Source organism: Suillus paluster (genome assembly GCF_016628075.1).
Source record: "Suillus paluster strain FC165 chromosome Unknown EDB91scaffold_65, whole genome shotgun sequence".
Classification (NCBI taxonomy): domain Eukaryota; kingdom Fungi; phylum Basidiomycota; class Agaricomycetes; order Boletales; family Suillaceae; genus Suillus; species Suillus paluster.
In genome coordinates, this window is record NW_024537625.1 from 75,420 (window position 1) to 91,381 (window position 15,962).

At 47.8% G+C, this 15,962-nt stretch overlaps 8 protein-coding genes across 8 annotated transcripts; 3 read left to right on the forward strand and 5 right to left on the reverse strand.

Moving 5' to 3' along the window:
• Positions 1-792: 792 nt before the first annotated feature.
• Positions 793-1,386, reverse strand: EDB91DRAFT_1252267 (uncharacterized protein; the record flags this gene model as incomplete). Its single annotated transcript, XM_041323486.1, has 4 exons — positions 793-951; positions 1,006-1,062; positions 1,138-1,221; positions 1,300-1,386. 4 exons carry the CDS (start codon positions 1,384-1,386, stop codon positions 793-795), a joined length of 387 nt encoding a protein of 128 aa, XP_041173399.1.
• A 3,538-nt stretch (positions 1,387-4,924) lies between these two features.
• EDB91DRAFT_1058897 (uncharacterized protein) lies at positions 4,925-5,582 on the reverse strand (the record flags this gene model as incomplete). Its single annotated transcript, XM_041314196.1, has 3 exons — positions 4,925-5,108; positions 5,156-5,283; positions 5,337-5,582. The coding sequence occupies 3 exons, from the start codon at positions 5,580-5,582 to the stop codon at positions 4,925-4,927; spliced, it is 558 nt and encodes a 185-aa protein (XP_041173400.1).
• A 357-nt stretch (positions 5,583-5,939) lies between these two features.
• On the forward strand, positions 5,940-8,776 carry EDB91DRAFT_1058864 (major facilitator superfamily domain-containing protein; the record flags this gene model as incomplete). The annotated part of the gene is made up of 19 exons (XM_041314192.1): positions 5,940-6,085; positions 6,236-6,307; positions 6,358-6,517; positions 6,567-6,607; positions 6,670-6,700; positions 6,755-6,796; positions 6,846-6,892; positions 6,942-7,032; positions 7,089-7,160; positions 7,206-7,256; positions 7,305-7,542; positions 7,590-7,644; positions 7,695-7,824; positions 7,879-7,924; positions 7,990-8,013; positions 8,072-8,122; positions 8,174-8,268; positions 8,330-8,517; positions 8,572-8,776. 19 exons carry the CDS (start codon positions 5,940-5,942, stop codon positions 8,774-8,776), a joined length of 1,785 nt encoding a protein of 594 aa, XP_041173401.1.
• EDB91DRAFT_1349430 (uncharacterized protein) lies at positions 8,692-9,415 on the reverse strand (the record flags this gene model as incomplete). The annotated part of the gene is made up of 2 exons (XM_041326019.1): positions 8,692-9,277; positions 9,337-9,415. The coding sequence occupies 2 exons, from the start codon at positions 9,413-9,415 to the stop codon at positions 8,877-8,879; spliced, it is 480 nt and encodes a 159-aa protein (XP_041173402.1). The 3' UTR covers positions 8,692-8,876.
• A 2,006-nt stretch (positions 9,416-11,421) lies between these two features.
• Positions 11,422-12,307, forward strand: EDB91DRAFT_730877 (uncharacterized protein). The gene is made up of 4 exons (XM_041328225.1): positions 11,422-11,704; positions 11,763-11,979; positions 12,039-12,145; positions 12,201-12,307. Exons 1-4 carry the CDS (start codon positions 11,523-11,525, stop codon positions 12,220-12,222), a joined length of 528 nt encoding a protein of 175 aa, XP_041173403.1. The 5' UTR covers positions 11,422-11,522; the 3' UTR covers positions 12,223-12,307.
• Positions 12,308-12,381: 74 nt separating this feature from the next.
• On the forward strand, positions 12,382-12,783 carry EDB91DRAFT_1155046 (uncharacterized protein). Its single transcript, XM_041319581.1, has one exon. The coding sequence runs from the start codon at positions 12,392-12,394 to the stop codon at positions 12,602-12,604; it is 213 nt and encodes a 70-aa protein (XP_041173404.1). The 5' UTR covers positions 12,382-12,391; the 3' UTR covers positions 12,605-12,783.
• Positions 12,784-13,445: 662 nt separating this feature from the next.
• Positions 13,446-14,349, reverse strand: EDB91DRAFT_1155052 (uncharacterized protein). The gene is made up of 3 exons (XM_041319582.1): positions 13,842-14,349; positions 13,714-13,780; positions 13,446-13,655 (listed from the first exon to the last, which is right to left on the reverse strand). Exons 1-3 carry the CDS (start codon positions 14,075-14,077, stop codon positions 13,479-13,481), a joined length of 480 nt encoding a protein of 159 aa, XP_041173405.1. The 5' UTR covers positions 14,078-14,349; the 3' UTR covers positions 13,446-13,478.
• A 41-nt stretch (positions 14,350-14,390) lies between these two features.
• On the reverse strand, positions 14,391-15,487 carry EDB91DRAFT_1155053 (uncharacterized protein). Its single transcript, XM_041319583.1, has 2 exons — positions 14,688-15,487; positions 14,391-14,634 (listed from the first exon to the last, which is right to left on the reverse strand). Exons 1-2 carry the CDS (start codon positions 15,293-15,295, stop codon positions 14,631-14,633), a joined length of 612 nt encoding a protein of 203 aa, XP_041173406.1. The 5' UTR covers positions 15,296-15,487; the 3' UTR covers positions 14,391-14,630.
• Between the last annotated feature and the right edge of the window lie 475 nt (positions 15,488-15,962).

Here is a 15,962-nt window from a genome sequence, read left to right on the forward strand (position 1 = left end):
TCTCCGCGCATTTGTTACTCTGAGTTCGAATTTCTCCCAAGAGAATGGAACGAACACTGACAGTGACAGCGTGACATTGGTGTGTAGGTGCCTGAGTTGTGCGGTAGGTTTCTGTAACTCTCCACCACCAAGAGATAACAGTTTGCAAGGTAATTAGACTACGATTGGCGACAGGATTTGTACCTGATGGCAAATATACCTTCATGTGCCCATAGGTGCCCATACCCGCTTCTCCCTCGAAGCTCAAATCGAGCTCAAATATCTAATTTTTAACACGCCGTGGGTAAATTCAGGGTTTTAAAGCATTTCCTCTCGGTTCCAGTGACAGGCATATACCAGAATAGAGTTCTGAAGGCCATTCTCGACGGGGATGTACTCAGCTGGGAACAAGGTTGTATGACACAGTCTAACTACAGTCGACGTTGACGCTCGGTAGGATCTCGGGTTCTTCCATAACCTAGTAATGTCCCCTGTATCCTTGCTGTATCCCACTCGAACTTAGATACCCACTGAGTTTAACTAAAGGCGGCATCTATGTTTACCAACTGAAGATGACCGGTTGTGATAAATATGCCGGTGCTGAACACCGTGACTGAAGAGGTCATGTAAACGACACAGCGGACTTGAACGACATCGGTTACTTGATGGCACCAGCAACACGCCGGGGATGGTCTTTATCCGCAGTACCAACCCAAAATGCCCGAGCGGCGACGGCGAGACATTCCGGGCTGATGATCAAATGTTGTCACTGCACCTGATTGATCGATAAAAATGTAAAATACACGTCAAAGCCTAAGCAAAGGATACCCTCTTGCGGGGGGCGCGGTCCTGTGCGTTACTTGACGGGCTTGACTTTTGATAGACCGCGCGCTCCGGGCGCTCCTTGCGCATTTTTACTTTCTCCCTTTTCAGCCGAGCCCGCTGGCTCACAATAGTAGCTTTCACCTCCTCCTAGAAACCGATTAAAAAATAATTGCACTCCACGCGCAGTCTCTGATGATTTACCAATTTCTTTTTTGTCCTGCTTTTCTGATGTGTACGCTTGGATCGGGGCTGACCAGCCTAGGAATCGTGATGATTTATGATGAGGGAGGGATGTATCGGGGAATTTACAGGCTGCGAACGTGATCGACCCACCTGTGGTTGATGGTGTTTCTCAGCCTTAAGCAACGCTTTATCCTCCTGTGTCTTGCCGATTGAGACCGCTAGCTCCACAGAATCCTAGCCGTAAAGACTTTCATGAGATAATTTTGGCAGACGATCGAATATGCAAGAACTGTGTCAGAATGAGCGCCCTACCTTGCCGTGTTCATAGAAAACTTTCCTCTTCTTCTCCTTCAAGGTTGACGATGGGGATATCACGACAGGCGGTCCTGATCTCGTCATACTGACCTGGGGTTTCCCGTGTCAACGGAAGCACGGAACAAAGACGAGACGCCAACGAGACGCCCAAGTCCACGGAATCAACATGAAAAGATTCGAACCGACTCGGATGAGTCAGCAGAGCTAGCAACACAACCTTCTCGCAATCAATCGCCTTGAAGCGCCAGTCGCCAAAGTTCAATTGTCACAGAGTCTGGTCAGATCATATGAAGCAACAGAAGATTGGCGTAAAGCAACAAACACCTCCGGTCGGCAACCGGTGGACAACCCTGGACAACCTGCCAGGAAACGATTCATAGGTTTATGTGACGCTTTTTTTTCAGCATCTATTCAAATCTGCGGTCCCGTTACAGATTAATGCAGGGGGACATTGGCGTCTTGAATAACGGCAACAGAGGGTCGCTAATAGGCAGACAGTACGAGATATTCCAAATTCACAATTTGCTGCTCAGGCTTTGTCTTTAATGTTTATACCAGGGTAGCCATTCCCGCAAATCAGGTAGTTTAACTTTCTTCAGGTATTGACAGTATGCAATCTATCCTTATATAATGAGGTCACCAGCTTTACTTCATGCCGCAGGTGTCCGAATCTGGAGTTGATTCCCGGGTTCAAAGTGCCCGTCTGGACCTTGTTCCTCATAGGATTAGTCGTTCTCGAGAACAGGTCCTGCGAAAACGCTATCAGATGACGCACGGCAACACCTCTCGTTTTGGGAGGCTGGGCAACCTGTTCTCTTTGTGCACAGATGGCCACCAAATTCAAATCACCATCCGCATTAGCACCCTGAGCAAACATGCTGCGTTCATTTCATTGCCGTGTATACCACATAGCCTATTGGGAGACAGATAAAAGGGCAGACAACTCTTCGTCAAGTATCACCCACCATCAACTAGAACATTTCTACAGCACTCATCATTTCACCAACTTCTCTACTTCTAACTACTACCAACAATGTGCTGCTTGAGACAGTACGTGCAGGAGCAGAATCCCCGCCACAGTTTTACTGACCCTCTCTTCAGAGTTCGCAATGTTTACCTGCGCTGCGGCCATGGCATTACTCTTGTAAGCATCACACAATGACTCTCAGCAACGAGGCTCACGTCGAGGACTCTGCTACGTCAGCCTGACGAAGTGGTGAGACATCCCAGGGCAGTAATAGAGTCGACGTCTAAAAGGTTTTGCAGATCACATGCGACAGTAGCCGATGCAGGTCTAGCCCCAATCACCCCGCCACTTGCGGTCCTCCCACTTGCAAGCAAACCTGCTCTCAATAGTGCGTGCACACGATCCGGTTACCCTCCTAATTACTGACTCGCATCCCGATGAAACTTTTTTACTACCGCCCCGCTTCCATTTCGGACACCACCACCACTCTAATCTCTCGTCTTGTCATTAGCCGACAGTACCCTCAGCAATACTGTAAGCTCATTATAACTATTCTCCGCCCTTGTGTCTGACGAGAGATGATAGCGCCCAACATCAACAGGTTCTGCCCTGGATGCGAACAGGCTGGACACCGTTGATCGCCGCATTGCTGTGCGAATAGTTTACTTCGCGCCTTTAATTCTTAGAGCTAAGGATGTCCTATTGTTAATTATTGCATGTGTCATATTATTTAGTGTATATATCACCTAACATCGGGATCGACTACCATTCTACTATCTTGTAACTGAATATCAATTGATTTGGTATTAGTCAAAGTCAAAGTTTCTCGGACCAGGAACGTTCGGCCCAGTTTATTAACTCAATAGGATGGTGGTCCGCCGACGACTTACTTACAGGATGACCCTCATGGTTCGTCGATCAAGCCAGGAGTCAATAAAAATAAAAATCTTCGTAGTGCAAGATAGTCGAGCGGCAAGATATGGGGCCCATTCATTTTTTTTCAAGGTTGCAACCGGTGTGCAACTGGTGGAGTAATGTTGTTCCCGCACTCTGTCTCACTTTGCTTCCCCCCTTTAAAAATATCCTAAATCGATTGGTGCACGCAGGGCCTTTGAATCAGTGTCTTATAGTCACGGCACGGGGCAGACTGTATTTGGGCATGGCATGTTGATTTTTCTTTGCATTGATGGGACTGACGTTAATGTGCGGCCGCCAGCATCATCTTAATTTAGGGACTACAAGAACTTCACCAGGACGAGATTCATCTCACAGGGCAATATTGATAAAAGGACAGCTAGCACGAACTCTGCAAGTGTTGAACCTTATCCTGGAGACCGTAATGATGACCCACTTAGCCTTCGATGTTCCAATTCACATGTATCTCAGGACGTTCGTGAACTGCCGGCTAGCCGAGGTGACAGTGAGTACTCTATAATGCCATTAATGGGGTCCCCGTTGCTTTGACTGCTTCGAATTGGTTGAAGGACTGATCCTACCGTCTAGATTGTGATGATAATCTGGAGTGAGCTACCATGATTGTGCAGAAAACCATTATCCTTACCAGTGTGTATACAGCAAGTGCTGTAAATTAATTGCACCGCCGCGGAGACTGAAGTTCCAGGAAGTCAGAACCGGTATCATGGAGAGAGTACTACGTAGGTACAAGATGATTTACGTACCTTTTTGGGCGACCCTGACTCTTGCTTTGACAGGAGTATAGCCTGAACGGATAGGTCGTTTTGGATAATGGACATACGTCGACCGACTAACCGGCCCCCATGAGACCCGTCAACATTGATTGATATTCAGAATCACACTCCTCGATTGTAGCCTCTGGCTTGCGTGGGAAACGGCATTGCACGTGCACTGTGTAAGAGTAAGTTATGACAACGGATGTGTTGGACAGACTGACAGTGCCCTTCTATTATTGTGAGGAGCCACGACCCCGGCGCGTCGTCAACCGAGAATGGGCATCAGATGATAAAAGGCAAGCTGAGCAGCTGAAGCTTACGCCTCTAAGTCGCGATGCTATTTTTCGACTGGATGGATTCCAGGCCGCCTTACTTGCTCCTGTAAAATATGGCGTTAACTGACAATTGTCCCGCATCTGAGAAAGAGCCAGACTGGGACACTCGGTCTATTTTCGACTGAATGGAAGTGCTAACGTTATCAGAGGTCTTAGCCGATAATCTTGGGAGGTGCATCACCCACACTTGTACGGACAAGTGATATAGGTCAGAAATCCGTCAGACAAAGCCTTCCCCGTTCTTCGACTTCCATTGAATTCCGACCTGTGCCGCACGAGGGCGCACAGGCTATGTGCCCCCATGTAGCGCCAGAATCGTGGCGGCGGTTAGAAAGAATCGCGAGATTTATGGTAAATGGCAGTTAAATTCTAGGATCCTCCCGATTGTCCGAGACAATGCTAATATGACTGACACCGCTTGTTCTAAGTTTGTCCCAGGTTTGGGGGTATACAACGTAGAGTGAGCTGAGTACATAGTCATGTGATACGTATATCTGCGAAAATACTGTCAGCTGGCCACATACGCAGTAAAGAAGCAGCAGGCGTACAGGGGAATGAGTTTATATAAATACGCCCAGTGTATGCTTGTAATAGCCTTGCTCGGTAACCGAGTTCCGTCCCATGAAAATTCAATCTTTCATCTCCCAGCTAATCCCACAGCCGCATCCACCTTTTGCCTGCGGGTTCTCCGCGATCCGAAACGAGCTCCCTATAAGTTCAGTAGAAAAATCTATTGTAGAGCCGTTGATGAGCCCGAGAGAGACGGCGTCAATGTAAATATTTGATGGGGATATGGCAGGATGTGTAAAGTGACTAATGGCACCAGTCAGAAATGACAAAAAATTAGGCTGTTAACACACTAGTCTTCTGCGTTCCGTTCGGAAGCGAGCTCCATTGTATACTGGTAGCCGTGGCATCCTCCCGATTGCACTGCAATGCGAAGGCCCGCATTGCAGTGGTGCTCCCGCGTGGCTATAGATTTCAGTTGCTTCCATTACAGTTCAGAAAATATTACGATTGACGAGAAGGGACTGGACACACCTCTGCTGCCCGATCTGTAAGCTCCAGCTTGACATCCTCTTGGGGTATCATGTCCACATCGAGCTCCTGTGCTTGTAGTTCATCCGAAGTTGGCGCAGAGGATATGGACACGGTGGATTTTGGAAGTTGGGTGGGTGCTGGTGGGGCTGCACGCACGATAGAGGAGGATACGAATGACCGAGTCGTACGCAGGGCGGAGCTAGCCCTCAACCTTGCTATCGGTGTTGAGACTGCCCCGAAGCGCATGTAAATGTCTGCGGCATGTCTCATGCATATCGGGGTCCTAGCGAGGACGGAAAGGGCAAATCTCGGTGTGCTCATCGTCGTCGTCGTCTTTTGTCTTGCTCAGAGACCGCTGTCAGTGATGATGACCAATGAAATTCCACGTGATTAATTATGTTGTTCGCGTGACCATTTTTGTTCTAAATATGAAATGCCGTCATTGTGTTCCGCTCCAACTTTGCTCCACGGAACGCCCCACCCCGAGTTGGAAACAAAGTTCAGATTGCAAGAAGACCTTCATGAACAATATTTAGTCTAGTTAGATTGTCTACGTGGCGTTCTGACTTCTGACTCCAACTGCGTACGACCATTGACCAAATGATGACGGAAAGAGATCCGCTGTTAGTGAATGGAAGCAACAAACATCGCCTTCCCGGCCCTCGAGACATTTCAAGGTCGACGCGCTACGGAATTTTGGTTGGTCTGTGGTCTGCCACCTTCCTCTCGGTGAGCTTTTCATCCAAACAGTTCTTCTGAATTTTCCGACTTTTGTTAGTCTTTGAACAGTTTGTTTTTTTCTCATCTGATGTCGTAACTCTTACCGGAATCATTTCTAGCAACCCTAGTCGCGACTTGTACGGCATCTCATTTCATCTATCCGAATATTGATTTGATAGTTCTGTCACAGTGCTGCCATCCATATCCTCTGACTTTAACAAGTCACATGAAGCCAGCTGGCTTGGTACATCGTAAACACGATTCCCTTCGCCCAAAGATCCCGCTTTACATTTCCTCTTAGATACCTGCTTGCTGTCTGCACTTTTACACCTTTGTATGGACGGTTATCTAACATCATGGGAAGACGGGGTGCGAACCAGTTGGCTGTATGTACTGCAGCGCTGGGAACTCTATTTTGTGGCTTCTCCAAGAACATGGAGATGTTGGTTGTGGCCCGATTTGTAAGTCCCCGTCGATTTCATTTCCCTCTTTTCTGACATGTTCCGGCAGCTGTCTGGCATGGGAGGTGGTGGTATTCTTACGACCTGCACGTGAGACCAAACATCAGGCAAACCGCGCAGTTCATTACTAAAAGCGACCATCATGACTTCAGAATCACTACGAATGATATGTATTCCATGCGGGTGCGTTCTGTTCCGTTCCCCTTGCCGTTCTCGTTATCTCAGGAACACCTATAGTCGAGAGGGCTTGCGCAAGGGGTACAAAGTCTGTTCAATGGCGTACGTTGGGTTCCACCACTTTTTGGACCTGAAAACTTATCATGTTTAGCTTGGCATGGGTCTAGGAGGTCCTATAGGAGGTCTCATAAGTGACCGGTAAGCGCATACGCCTTATCTTTTTCCCCCCTCCCACCATGCACTTTAGGTTTGGTTGGAGATGGGCGTTCTTGATACAGATGCCCTTATTTGCATTGTCACTCGTTGTTACGACGTACAACTTGCAGTATGTCACCCCCGTAAGCACTTTGAAGGAAGCTTAAACTTTTCATTCATTCATTTATTTAATTTTTAGGGTAAAAGCAAAAATGCCAAGGACGTTCTGAAGAGAATCGATTATGGCGGTAGCTTTACCCTTTTGCTCTCTGTGAGTTAATGCTGTAATCGGTAGATTGTTCCTGACTCCTTTCAGGTCGGATCATGCTTGGTGTTCTTGAGTATGAAATACAACGAGGATCTTCCTGTGAGCGATTATTCAAATGACAAATCTAATTGGTTGACTCTCCGCTAGTGGTCTAACCAATGGGTATACGTGCCACTGGCCCTCGCCGGCATTTTTTTCATAGTTTTTATTTTGGTAGAGTTGTTAGTTGCGCCAGAGCCCATTATGGCGCCATTTCTCTTGAAACAGAAGGTCCCTGTTCTTGTTGGAGCAAACAACTTCCTCGTGTCACTGTGTAACTTCTCTGTGATGTATTTCTTTCCAATGTGGTTTCAGACAGTGGCTCTCACAAGTGCATCCACAGCGGGTATGTCTCCGTCAATTTATTTCGATGCCAGCTTTAATTGTGGACAGGCTTGCATCTGTTTCCGAATAGTATATGCATGTCTGTCGGCTCCTTGTTCGCCGGGTGGGTAGATGCGTCATCGCCGTATCGCTTTTGACTCACATCAGCGCTAGGTGGATGGTGCACCGCACCGGGAAGTATAAACTTATCAACCTTATCTTCGGTTGCTTCCCATTCATCGGGATGGTTCTCATCACTTTGATGCGGGAGGACTCCGGGCCACTGCAACAATGGCTGAGCATCGTGAGTGATGCCTTACATTCATTGCCGCATGTATGGATCATAATTCCGTATCAGATTCCACTCGGGTTTGGCAACGCCGTCGTTTTACAGACGAATCTCGGTGCGTAGGATACCAATCACCAGCTGTGCTTGGGAGTGCTAACCATTTCGCGCATAAATAATCAGTTGCGCTGCTTGCACACCTCCCTGGTACGTTATCACGGCTCCTGTGTTGAGTTTTCTAATCTAACGGTGTAAAATATCCCAGAGGGTTCGATGGCCGTTGGCACTGGTTTCGGACAGCTTTTCCGAGGCTTGGGTGAGTTGCCTATATAGCTTCTTTGTCATCACGTTGATCGTTCGGCCACAGGACAAGTAGGAGGTGTTGCGATTTCATCGGCGCTATTCCAGTTCAAACTTGACCGCGAGCTTCGGTCGAGAATACACGGTGATGGCGCAGCAGAGGTGAAATGTTACCCTTTAATTGGTCTATCATGATACTATATTTTCCTTATCACTCATCTAGATTGTTGATGAGATCAGGCATTCAACCACCCTCGTAGGGCAGTTGCCGCCGGACTTGCAACGCGCAGCAAGAGACTCATACGCCATCAGTCTCCGCGCTGTGTTCACACTTGCCGCGTGCTCCGCACTACTGGCGTATATCGTCCGACTACCAGTATGTTCCAGCCTGCCGACTTTTTTGAGTTCTCTGTTGATAGCCATGCGGTTTAGATTCCCGAGAAGAGTTTAGACACTGAACCAGAGGAAACCGATACTCAATCCAAGTCCGCTAGTCCCGAGTCAAGCGCTCTGCCTCCTGCTGATGTACGCTGCTGAATACAACGAAGAAGACGAGGATACCCGACGGTTGCCTTTCCAACACCGGCGAAGGTGTTCCACACCCGAGTTGACGGAAGGCATCCAAGACTTAGAAAGCGCTTCGATCGGAGGTTCAGCCAGGAAGCGATAAACTCGCATTAATTATAAATCATTTAGCAAGCATAGAAGAGTAGTTGCTGAGTATGTGTTCTCTTGGGCTTTTGTACATATAAACATCGTTCCTCAGAATCCTAAGAAAACAATCCACTGAACAAGATGCTACGTTGGTTGAGTTTCGATCGCTCGTTTTGCGGACTCGTAATGTTCTCGATCTCCATAAGCAGGAATGCATCGATAGCCAGTGCTCCGCTCCATATGATAGCTCTCAAAACAGCCAAAGACAACAAGACTCCCGCAGCTAGTATGAGGATCCCCAGACTCAGCTCACCGAGTGACATGGCGTGTGGAGAGGGCATCATATCCCTACGGAGGGCGGCTGCGAAGGACGCCAAGACGCACGCGAATGTGAAGAACGGAGCGGAGAATCGGAAGATGTTGTCCTGGGTGAAATCCGAGTCCCGTCGGAGCCGCTGAAGCGCTGCTTGTGTTTCTTCCAGTAGCCCGCTACACCATGGTTCTCCTTCTTCTGTACCTGCTGGTAGCCTTATTAGTAAGTAAATAAATCAGGGCGTATGCAGGAAATCAACTCACGCTCTTTGTTCCGAGCGGTGGATAGTAAGCGGCTGCGGGAATGCTCATGAGATGCGTTGAACCGTTGGATCAGGGGCATAATATTGAATAGCACGGATTATGATATCTCAACGAACAGACAAGTGAGCAGTGAGCAGGGTTTGCGCACTGTCGCCGAGAGAGACCAGGGCGTTGAAATACGATTCCCGTTGGTCTCGATCAAAATGATACATGTGGATGTCTAAGAACTCTGTAAAAGCGAAAAAATCAGTCAACGCCGGAAGTAGAAAAACTAACGAGTTTTTGGTTAGCCCTCGTACATTGTTAATTAGTAACTAGGCCAGCATATAGTAAGTAGTATGCAGGAAGTACTATCACTAAAGGGGGTTTTCAATTTCGCGTGTAGCACACTCGTAAAGAAGGCTACTTCTTCTGTTTCTTGACTGACCGGTGTAAAATCTCATCCTATATCACATCCATGTTGAATCAAATTGTTTCGGTGTATTATTCGAATGTCGGAGAATGTCCAGTCATCCGATGTCAATAGGGGTCAACTGCAACTCTGTCACACGCCGTCACATGGTTGTAACAGCTTGTAACGCTCTTAGGTGCCACTGTGTCATTAACTAGTCTCTCCTCGTCCTCTTTAGACAGCAACCCTGGCCGGTCCACCAGACAAGTACTGACGCGACATGGGCACAACCGACGCCCATGACCAATGAGCGACGTGCCTCAGAGGTTTAAAGGAGCGGAATGAAATTTGCCAAAGTCCACTGGCACTGGTTGCGCTGACGCCGAGACATACTTTCCGCTCGTACTCTCCTGTAGTCAGACCTGTATATGCACTCTGCACGATAACAAAATTATTAGTATGTCTGCCTCTCACGATATCCTGCCATTAGTTGTCAGTCGTAAATTCCTTCTCGGCACATTGAATGCCAATTGACTTAGGCATTCTTCCATACATAAACGATCCCGCCTGGTCATTCGAACCACACTTGTTGATCTATAATGCTGAGGTAGGTATCCCGTTGTTCACACCGACTCCCTCTCAATCATTCTCCGTCTACATAGACCACTTCTAAAGCTCGACATGTTCACTACAGATTCAGACAGCTTCATCAATATTTTTTCCTCTCTCGATTCGGGTAGCGACATCTCGAAAGACCCGATGAAGTCCCACCTTCCACACCTCACGGAGAGAGCGAAAAGCCGTTCTCGGATATTCCTGACAATTAGAAACCTCCTTTAGATCCCCGCGATCGGCATGCCTTCACCGTTGTCTGCCGCTTCACTCTCAGACAGCCTGATCTCAAACAATTGTGGCAGGAGGCGAGAAAGGAAAACGGCTGGCAGGAGCACATCAAGCACTTGCTCGACGCGATGGTGGGGATCAAAGCGGGCGTGAATGTACCGTTCATTTCCATTCTGTCTTGCAAGACTGACATGTCCGCTTTCGCAGCAAGGACTGGTTATGGTTGTGAGTCTTGCATGCTTGCTGTTATCACCCGTTCAAAACCTCGACTTCGTTTCCGGTGTGCTTTATCGGTCGCTGATGGTCGTGTCGTTCCTTGGGTCCGTCATGGGACTACTTTGCCAGCGGGAGTTTATACCATGCTACGCTACAATATATAAACATTTCGATAAGGGGATAGAAAATTTCCGGAGCGTAAAGCGCTGTCATTGATCTGAATAATTCGCCCTGGACCTGAAACTATCCAAGCTGGGGCGAGACGCGGTCCTGGAGCACTTCGCTTCGCGCAGTTGCTTCTTACCTACTCTTTGGCCTGTCTCGCGGGCGGTAGGCACCTCCTTCGGTTTGGATTTGATTTCGGTGGCGATCTGTTGGAATTTTAACAGATCTCTGTATGATCGTTCTGGGGGCGAAAGCCTTTACGTCCCTTGCGGTAGTCCTCACGATCGGCATACGCTTGAATTCGACTTTTACGAGGGATGGGCCAGAGGACTTGACGTGTTCAGCAGGTTGGACTATGTGGTTCAGCATTTGGTTGATTTACATCCTACGCAGTCTTATTTCCTGGTGGAACACGTAGAACCCACATGTGTGCTCTTCTTAACACTTCTTATAGATGTTCAATCGATTTGTGCGCGAACTACAAGTGCCCGTTCGGTCTCCTCCTGCCAGCCGTGTCATTATCACCTTCAACAGTCCATAGCCCTCCCACCCTTCCCCCCTTGCTTCTACCATGCACGCCATGTATCGTTGTTGCCAGATGAGTGGAAACCACCATCCCGGGTCCGCACTCGGCTTTGCTTCACTGCCCTCTGTTGGTTCGCTGTCGCAGGGCCCAATCTTGAGGAGCTTTGGCGGGAGAGGAGTAGTGAGAGCTGGAAGAAACGTGAGCGCGAACGGCGGAGGCTCCACCTCGTAAGCTATACTTTTAATACTCATTATGTCTTGCAAGACTGACTCGTCCTTTTCGTAGGAAGTGCAACTTGCAAGAGTGGATCTTTGTTTGGAGTCTCATGCTTTCACTGGTGGTACCTGTGAGTGAGTATCTCTACCATATTTACAGTGCGCATGACTACCTGTTGATATTCGCGTCGCTTCTGTGCTCTATCTTGGGGTTATTATTCCACATGTTGCTCTTGCTATACAGCGTGATGATCGAACTGCATAATCAGACTGACTTGGTCCAGGGGGTAAGGAATTTTCCGGAGCCACTGTATCACGCTATCACTAACCCAAACAATTCGCTTAGAGGCAGAAACCGTTCCAGTTGTCACGTCGCGAGGTCCTCGATTATGTCGCTCTCTCCCACATAACGCACCTTGTTTGCGCTTTCTCTGCTGGGCGTTTTCTTAGACGGTAGGTACACCCCATTTGATTAGGATTTGAATCTAACTTTTTGGTATTTCATCAGGTTTCATACATATTTTCTTTAGGGTAACTGTCTTTACCTCTCTTGTAGTGGTTGGCACGATTGGCCTGCCCTTGGATGCGGCATATATGAGGAATTGGCAAAGGTTGGTTTTGACGGTTCAGTTGACTTTCGTTCTGTGGCTCGGCATTGTCATGCATTACATCGTACGAAAGTTGTTGTAGCCAATAGTCATGTTTTTTTACTGGAGTGACTGTTTTCTTTCTATAAGTATGTTGGGTCTGGCTAGGGGAGACTTGGTTCTTGCGGTATCTGGGATGCATCCACTGTCTGGTCCTGATTTGGAGAAACAAGTAGTCATCCCGCATCGCCGATTTCACACTCCTGCACCAAGACATCGGCCCTGTATGCACACTATGTACGGTAAAAATGATCAGTATAAGTAGACTTCGACTATATACGTCTTGACCCTGATCAATTCGCGACTAACTTTGACTCGCCTTGGCGGAGTTTGTTTGAACTTTGGCGTCCACACGCACTTATCAGATAACTGCAGTCGTATTTTTATAATCGGACTCGAGGAGTATGTTTGAGGTATGAAAGGTCATAACAGCAGTTTTGAGGTTGAACAAAATTGTTGTCCCCCCGCGATAGGTTGCGGATCGTGTTTTTGAAGACAGTTGAATCTAAACGTTATTTCATCACCTGCTTTCGACATGGACGATATATTCAATTGGATTTTTCTTAAGTATACTTAGTCGGTATCTGATTAAGCATACGAGAGACTTTTCCAAGCCATCGCGAACTTCGGGCGTAGAGGAGTAGGAAATCAGCTCACGCTGTTTATTCCGCTAGTAGGCGGACCTCCCTGCCGGCGGCTTCAGTACTAGGTTGACCAATCCTTCTATACCTAACTTAAGTAGTGGATACAGATGATAAGACTGTTCATCCACCAGGGGGATGGCACGTACGGGCCGTATTGGACAGATCGATCTCTCAATGATCGATATCTGAAGGAATGTGTATTGTCGCCGAGGGCGTACAGGAAGTAAAACAGGACCCGTTGGTCCCGATCAAAATGACACATGTGAATGTCTAGTACTGTATAAAAGTATCCAGACCAAAGTACAATCTCAAAATCAAATCAATGAAGCATGAGAAATATGAAAAGAGCGCTTGACAATGACAATGGTTCGTACGTGTACATATCTGTGTCAACAACCGCCTCCAATGAATAAACGAAGAGACACAGCATGAAAAATTATATCACATGAAACGATCGAGAGGTTGAACGTTTGAAATTTCTTCCGCGTGACATCATCATCGTAGACTCTTCCTCACCGCGTGTCGTCGTTCGCCTTCGACGCAGACGAAGCTCAAGATAACGTCTCCAGTGATGGTTAAGCCGTGAGGCGTTACATGTAGTAGTCCAGGATTTGATCTGGTCGCTGGTGTGTAAGTGGCTGCTGGGGCTTGTCTGCTGTCGTTGCTCGCCATCTTTGAGAACGAAGATTAGTAATTTCAAAAGCGCTTGGCGCTGAATCTTGATACGTACCAATGCCGAGCCTTCATGGAACGTCCATTTATACGATTGACCATTTAGTGCTGTGAATGTTCTTGAACTATGAAGAGAGAGAGAAACTCAGATACACGGGATTTAAAAGCAAGAAAAAAATATCTTACGAGCTGAAAAAACTGCTCTTGTTGACGAATATCTCGTGCCCATGTACCACAGCCGTCCCAGGTCTACCAGATTGCCAAACCACCCTCCCAATCTCGACTTCACTCTGCCCATTAGCCACTTTCTTGACGGTAGTAGTAAACGAGCTGAGATAAGTATCGATGCGATACGCAGCTCGACCTTCTGGGGATAACAAAGCAGTGTTAAACGGGCTGTCCATGGCAAGCGAATAGTTCATGTTGGGGACTAGTAGTTGAAGCTCGCCACTGGAGTTGGGAGTTGGGCGTTGTATGAGCTGTGAGTGCAAGTCAGAGAGCGTGTGCCGAGAGAAGCTCAGATTCTGCCACGGTGGGCGCCAGCTGTGTCCGTGCGCACGGGCGCGACATTGAGGGTTGAATTCACAAGTTTTTTCATTTATGAGACAGCGGGAGCGATACTTGGCCGACGTGAGTGCTTAGAACAGCATTGATGAACCCAGCAAGTCCACATATACTCGTGTTGCGATGCATGCAAAGGCAGTGTGCTATTGCGATTTTGATTGGATGGGGTGGCTTGGGAATTGATGACATATTTGATACCGCTTCGATTCGGCTAGATTCGGTTGTTCATCATTTCGTTTTCCGAATCTTACCGGGTAGTCTAGACTCGACTCTTCGACTTTGCATTGGTCTTGCATATAGTTTTATTTGCCCGAGTACATTATTAAATTTTGTTATACAACATGTCCATCATATCCTTAAAATTGATATCGCGCCTCCACCTCCCAGTTATCCAATAAAAGCCGAACGCTGTCAACTAAGGCTTTATGTAAGGGCTAATAATAATCACAAGGGTGCGAATACACATACCAGACATCCTCTGCAGTAGTAATCATTGACAGCCTGCTACGTTTGTATGCCCGAGGCACCTCCGCACTTTGGGGGATCCGGCGCATAGGCTTCCCCACGGCATGCACCCTGTTCAGCAATATGCCCGCTACGACTCTGCACCGGGTCTCACGCTCCTGCGCGGCTCGCTGTGCGGTTCGCTGACGAACAAGGGTGTCGAGAGCATGATTAGAGCCGGGAAGCCTGACTGTGTATGACTGCGAGGCGAGGTGCGTGCGCTGGGGAATGGGTCGTTGTGGAATGGATACGATGCATGAATTTGAATCATTAAATGGGTCTTCCGAAGGGAAAGAGATGGTTTGGGGGGCCAGTGCACGAGTTGGTGGGGGTGGAGGTGCACGACGGGCTATAGGGAATGATGGGAGCCGGCCCCGACGAGAAGTTGTGTTTGGTGAAGAGGGGAGTGATACAGGTGCAGAACGCCAGGCAACTCTTGCGAGACCAGGAGGGATTTTATCAATTGAGGAGCCTTCGATTACGACGCCAGCGTGCGATGAGTGATTAGTGTAGGACGATACGCCTGCGAATGTGCCATGGATTGAATGAATACTGTGGGTTGGTACAGACATGGCAACTGCTGGGATATCGTTTACTAGTAGAGATAATACGAGTATGAGGGACGCCTGGGTAGAGAAGAGACGATTATGGACCTAGAATTTATAACTAGCACGATCAGGGACAGATACATATGAACATAACAAAAACGTGATCAAACTCATTTCTCACAAGCAACAGCCTCCTCCTAAGCCCTTGTCCAAATTCGGAACACAAAGATTTAGCAACCAAAATTCGAATTCAGCTTCAACCTTTTCTTTGTTTTCTTCATGCCTTTTGTTCATCCCATATCATCGAAACGTGTACATTTCTTATTTGCTCAAACCGACTCACCTCAAATTCGCTTGTGTATTTCGCTTCGAGTACTTCTTACGGCCCCGAGGCTATGCTCCATCATGGCGATCTAGCATCTTATCAGCTTGGCAGAGCACTCACAAAAATTACATATAGTATATATGCTCCAACACATCAGAACGGGATTCTCCCATCAAACGCCATAACGATTCTAGGCCCGTACCGGTATAACATTGCAAAAATATCACACGTGCGCCTCAGCATTTGGCAGAACACAGCTTCAAGTGGTAAGTTGCTCGGTAGAACCTTGCTGCAGAGGAGGACAAGCCTATCTACTCCCCTCTAGTGAATGGCTCGAACATCCAGGCACCATTGGCCATGGCCAAC